This window comes from Aspergillus caelatus, assembly GCF_009193585.1.
Source record: "Aspergillus caelatus strain CBS 763.97 unplaced genomic scaffold BDV27scaffold_454, whole genome shotgun sequence".
Classification (NCBI taxonomy): domain Eukaryota; kingdom Fungi; phylum Ascomycota; class Eurotiomycetes; order Eurotiales; family Aspergillaceae; genus Aspergillus; species Aspergillus caelatus.
Genome location: NW_022475717.1, coordinates 1 through 5,849, shown reverse-complemented (window position 1 = coordinate 5,849; position 5,849 = coordinate 1). Strand labels below are relative to the sequence as shown.

The 5,849-nt window shown below is 36.1% G+C and overlaps 2 protein-coding genes across 2 annotated transcripts; one reads left to right on the top strand and one right to left on the bottom strand.

Annotated features, from left to right (window-relative positions):
• The first annotated feature begins 1,126 nt into the window (after positions 1 to 1,126).
• On the top strand, positions 1,127 to 2,148 carry BDV27DRAFT_139299 (uncharacterized protein). Its single transcript, XM_032069424.1, has 2 exons — positions 1,127 to 1,155; positions 1,208 to 2,148. The coding sequence occupies exon 2, from the start codon at positions 1,259 to 1,261 to the stop codon at positions 1,544 to 1,546; it is 288 nt and encodes a 95-aa protein (XP_031920538.1). The 5' UTR covers positions 1,127 to 1,155; positions 1,208 to 1,258; the 3' UTR covers positions 1,547 to 2,148.
• On the bottom strand, positions 1,880 to 2,551 carry BDV27DRAFT_170516 (uncharacterized protein; the record flags this gene model as incomplete). The annotated part of the gene is made up of 4 exons (XM_032075316.1): positions 1,880 to 2,149; positions 2,197 to 2,277; positions 2,335 to 2,366; positions 2,536 to 2,551. 4 exons carry the CDS (start codon positions 2,549 to 2,551, stop codon positions 1,880 to 1,882), a joined length of 399 nt encoding a protein of 132 aa, XP_031920537.1.
• Between the last annotated feature and the right edge of the window lie 3,298 nt (positions 2,552 to 5,849).

The window sequence follows — 5,849 nt, the reverse complement described above, 5'->3', positions numbered from 1 at the left end:
TACAAGAATTGTTGTTGTTACTCGGCCATTTCCTTAGGGCTCTCAGGTGTAGCGAATTCTGTTATTTTTTGTCGGATTGTTCAATCGACGGGGTCTCCCTTTCTCAGTTATATACTACTCTTTATAGATAGCTCGACCAGCGAGGCTACTTAGCTCCTTGAGATCTATTATGTCTCACTGCGACCTACGGAATCTAACCGAGTGTCGTGAGGCTATACTGGGCAGAGAAAACTCTGTCTCCGAGTTCGGATATACTACCAGATAAGATTGCAAGTAGCGGTATACTATAAGAGATAGAGAGTTGCCGATCTCCTACTAAAGGTAGGGGTCGCTACGTCCTTTATATACACAGGGTAGTTAAGCACCGTAGGGTTAAGCCCGTGGTGCAGTCACTAGGGCCGTAGCTAAAGTGAAAGGCTCCCTCACGTAGCTCTGTAGTACCGTTACCTCAGTGTAGCTGCGATCACATAAGACCAGTTTTATATTCTCTTTATAAGAGACTGACTCTCTTTCTGTTTCTATTTCTGCTGTATTATTCATGTTTACTAATTTCCAAATAATAAATGCTAAGTATGCATGCAGCAAACAAAGACACAAAAACTAGGGTCAGTTAGAACAAAGAAAGCAAACTGTACTATTATAATATAGATAATATTTGTCTTATAAATCCTTCCAGGTTTCTTCTTTGATATTTATAGCACCAGCACAAGGTTAAAATATCCAATGTCCCTTTACGCTAATATCCTATTACCCCTTTGGAGAGAATATCTCACGTTAATATAAACGAGACTGGAGCATAATTATATATCTCAATTATAGGGTTAGGAGGTGGACCAGAGTCATATATATCCAAAAAAGAAACATGACAATGGAAGAAAGCACAGATTACGAATAGAGTCAGAGAATAATATATCCGTCGTACTAAGATTCTTTTGAAATATTCTATCGTCTTCTTGTCTGCCTCTTATCTGCTGTCAGGTTTGCTGACGTCATAACGATCCCATTCCTTGTTTTCTAAAAGAAAAATAAAAAGAAACTTAAGCCATATTCCTCTCGGCATTTTGTTCCCCCCCCGGATAACGTAACTTTCCAGATATTTCCTAATATTTGGCTATATTCTTCTAGTTCCGACAATGCAGCCATATTGGCAAATTGGTACGAATCCTAGGCTTTCTTACTGATTCACATTATCTGATAAATATCAAAGAACAGAGCCAAGGAATTAAACGGCTTGTTATCACACAAAGCAAAGACTACAATGACAATTATGCGCCGCTCCCCAACACTATTCAATGAGTACAGCAATGCTATGAGCCTATATACGAGAGTTCAGCTAGCGACAGTTATGATACTAGACTTAATAGTTCTTAGAGCAGCAACAATAGTGCTTAACGTTACTTATACGCTATCTCAGGAAGCAGCTACCGCAAGCTATAATTTAGTATGCGGGTTTCCCGAAACTGGTCCTCGGAAAGTTTTGATCATGAACAGTATAAGTGTGAAGAGTGGGTGTATTCCTTACTTGTATCAGCCTTTTGGGAGATAGTATGAAGATTATAGTGGGGGGGATAGTACTGCTGCTCGAGTAGTTCCACGCGTGGTAGAAACCCTGAGAATGGTCTGGTGGGTGGCATTGATTTTTTATATTGAATGTCTTTGTATTACTGTCCTAGTAGAAAATATTTCTATTTGATAGTAAGCTCGATATGGTTATATCTGGGTAAAAGTAATACCCTAGCAGAAACGACAATAGTGGTATACCCCACTAAATTGCTGTAACTAAGCTTGTGATCTCTTTCTACTAAACCTGATATAAGTATTATATAAGGTTCTTCTGAATTGAACTTAAACAGAAATAAATGTTAAAAAAGTATCTATTCTAAACTGTTTCTTCTGGTTTCTGCATCCTATTTGTATTGTCGATTGGTTGGTGCAGAGGACTATCTATTATTTCCGGAATTTGGGATTTCTTGCCACTAAAGCTCTTGTTTGTATCTCTGTTGGCATTACTGGTGTTAGGAACCGGGGTATAAGGATAAGAAATGCTATCATATATAGGATGGGTTGTGCCAGTTTGAATTGCACCTTTATCAGTTACTCTATCGGCTGTAGAGAGAGCCAAATCACCCGAATCAAAGTACCCCCGTTTCTTTTACTTGTCAGTAGCTGACTTGGGCTGCCTTATCAGAAATATACTCTAGACTGCCGTCTGAGTAGTCTTCCATGAGGCAGCCTATTATAAAGGCGGAGGCGGTGTTTCTTATTCTCGGAGAGAGTCTAGTAATATATTAGCCCAATGCGCTATATCTCAATGATCCTAGGGAATTGTCTAACCTGCGAGTGGGTTTCTTTATCCTGTTTTGCTTCTATTATGATTTGTGTTACGTACGTAGGTTATTTTGTTAATAGTGAAGAACAAAGAATGATGTATATTAATATATTGAACTATATTTATTGCTACTTGATATAAATGTCTGCGTTTAGCCCTATGGATGAGAGCCGCCCAACTGAATTATTATGTTATTATTTTATTACTTGTCTTCCTATCCATAGAACGTTAACCCCTTTAGAGTTAAAAATAGGAGGTCACATATCGGGGCCTGAAAGATAGAAAAGTATTTTTTAGAATACTTGTATGAATTAGTCACTGTATCGTATTAAATTAGGTGTATTGAGAAAGTGATATATAAATTAAGTTTATAACAGTTCCTATAGACCTAAGTATCTTGTTATTTTGTCAATGTTTATATTTATTGGATATATATGACTCTCGGATTACTAGTTCTCAACGGCAACTCTTGGAGTAGCTTCGATTGGGGCAATATTAATCAGCCGAAAGAAAAAAAACAAGACAGAAATAACTAAGGGTGTAACAGTATATGTACACTATCAAATTTTTAACTTCTAAAAAGAAAATAATTCTCAGGTTATATATTTGTTGTTCCGACTGAGAACTATTTTGGAGAGTGCCCAAGGTTCGCTCCGAAGGAGAGAATGCTAGAATTAAATATTATAATATGTCCACTGATAGCTCCCCTATATACTTTGTGTCACATTTTACCAAATCTTACGGCGACTGAGATACTAAATAATATTTCCAAGTCGCAGAAAAAGTAATAACTCTTTGAGTAATAATAGTCCAAGAGAACCACTATAGCTTAGGAAAGTAAATAGATCCTATCCGAACTTTTATTTCAATATATCTATAGATTTATAGCTTAACTGAAAAAAACTTCGCAGTAATAGTAATCTATTCAACAAAATTAATGCCAATGACAATAATCAGGTAGATCCAACTGCAGATCCTCGAAGCCCTGCCGCCACTGCTGAATATGCGGATTATTACTATGAATTTCTTAATGAACTGGTGGACTCAATACAAAATAAAGATCAAGTAATGGTAGCTTGTATTGTTGGTCTTATACAATCTGGTGTATCTTAGTATAAGATTCTTGGGGCGATCCGGAGCGCAAATAGTTAGTACAAAAAAAGAGGGTATTCGCTACGGTTCTGTGTATAGAACTGTCTAGTTGTATCTGTATCTGCCAGTGGTATTCCTTTATAACGACGATCAAGTCTCGATTCAAAATAATACAAAACAGCTAGCTATTGTGCCGAGATCTTTATAAATTCCTATCTATACCCCACTTCGACACCCAAACAATAATCTATTATAGGAACTATTCGATTAATGATTTTTGTTTCAATAAGACTGTCAAAATATTTCTAGAAAGGACCGTTCTTGTATCAGAGTATATGATAAATATAGACAATTCCTAACTATTGAAACTGCGGCCCTCGTGGCGCACGGCTTTGAAATCTCTGATATACTTCTGTGTTGTCCAGTACCGCACTAAAGTGCTATTGTTCTACGGGGTATCTCGTAACCTATCTTTCTTACTTTGATCAGCTTACCCCAGTATTTTTGAGATGTTGTTGAATGCTTTTCTAAACTTGTATCGTAGTTCCTGGCACAGTCTGTTCAGCCGCGGATAGTCATGTGAGAAAGACTTGGGGTAATTGTTGTTAACTGTGTTATTATTTTTTAGTAGGGAAGTTCGTGACAGTGTCTATCGGAAAAACTTACTAAATAGGATTAGTGTGCTTGGGGCTTCCGAAATTCTCGGAGTATAAAATATTTATGTGGTTTTTGCAAGTAGCTGTACTCAGTTAAGTATTATATATATAGTTTGTAAAGTTTTTGTACTAAAGAAAAGTAAATCATATTCTGTATATAAAGATTCGACTTTGAGCCTTCCGAGGCTTAAGATACTATGGCTATTTGAGTAATCTTACTTGGGTTAATATATATTTTCAATCTGTTTATATCCTGATTAGTTTTTATAGCCTTTTATCCTATTTTTCTCGGAATCAAACGAGTAATTTAAACAAGTAGTTATAAGGAAGATTGGCCCGGGTGCGCCTATAGTATAAGTAAAGGAATTGTAAATATTCTTCGGTATCGGTAAGCTTTTATAAGAGCAATTTTGGTATATAACTTCTAGGAGTATAGTATTGAAAGCTGCTTTCTAATTGACATTTCCTTGAGAAATTTTGGAAGGAATAAATGCTACATAGTCAGACTGAAAATATAATTACTTTTTAATGTTATATATATTTCTATATTTCTATATAAATAGAAAAGAATGAGCTGAGGGCTTCTAGAAGATATAGATTAAAATCTCTCTGTCTTAGGTAATATTATTGTCTTTATTGTGTGAGCCTACGACCATTACTAAGAGGACTCTCATATAACTATTCTATAGCGCAATCGTCTTCACTATTGTCTATATAATGATTGTTCTCTATATCACTGTTTAGATCTATATGGATTTTGGTTCCTTCCCACATAATTCCGGTCGGTCCAATTTTGGCGACGAGAACCTTACCAAGTATCAACCCCCCCCCTCCCTACCTAATCGCCTTAATAAAAACACCAGGCTATATAGATATAGTTTACTATCACTTTAAAGCGTTCAACAAAACAAAAGCTCGGCAGACAATAAAAAAAAATAAAGCCCTCGACTAAATACCAACAGAGATTATCAAACTTCCAGTTATATCAACTGGTTTTTACCTGTCGGTCCCTATATGACAAACTGCTCGGATTTAAATACATTATTAAGATACGTAATTGGGCCGGTGCTTTAAATTGAGGACCTTTAGCAAGTATAGTCAACTGTTTTACAGAGTATACAATACAAATATCAATTTAAAATGCCCTTTACAATATGTTATCTGTCCCTAGTTTTGATATCTTACCAATATTACGCTTCCTCCTCAACAGGTCCCCAGTGAGGTGGTTCATCTAAGATTCTGATAGCGGGCCAAAGCATATCCAACTTGCTGGTAAAGTATAACAAGGACCACTATACAGGCCAGACAGTCTGTCAACTAGTTAAGATAAGAGAGAGAGGAAAACCGTATATTATTGACAGTTGTATAAGAAGTACTAATAGACTAATTTTATCTCTTTTGCTTTTTTTGATGCCAGTTTTGGATAGCTTAGAGTACTCATATATTTGATTAAGTTCCTGCATCTCAAAAAGAACCTATCTGCCAGATAAACTTTCACCGGGCCAGATCAAGATCGCGAGATGGGTAGCAATGAGTATGAACTAGAGGTGTTTAGGGGCCGGGAGAACTGTATAGCCCATGACCGAATCTATCTGTGAGAAGAAAAAGGAAGGTTTTTTTTTTATATCCTATTCTTCTCTTCTTTTTTATTTCTTTCTTTTGCCTTTTTTTTTTTTTCTCTATTAATCTTTGGGCTATGTTTGGAATTAGCCTATTATTCGTTTAATTATCTCTTTCCAACTTTTCCCTAGGCAATCGATATCTATTAATAT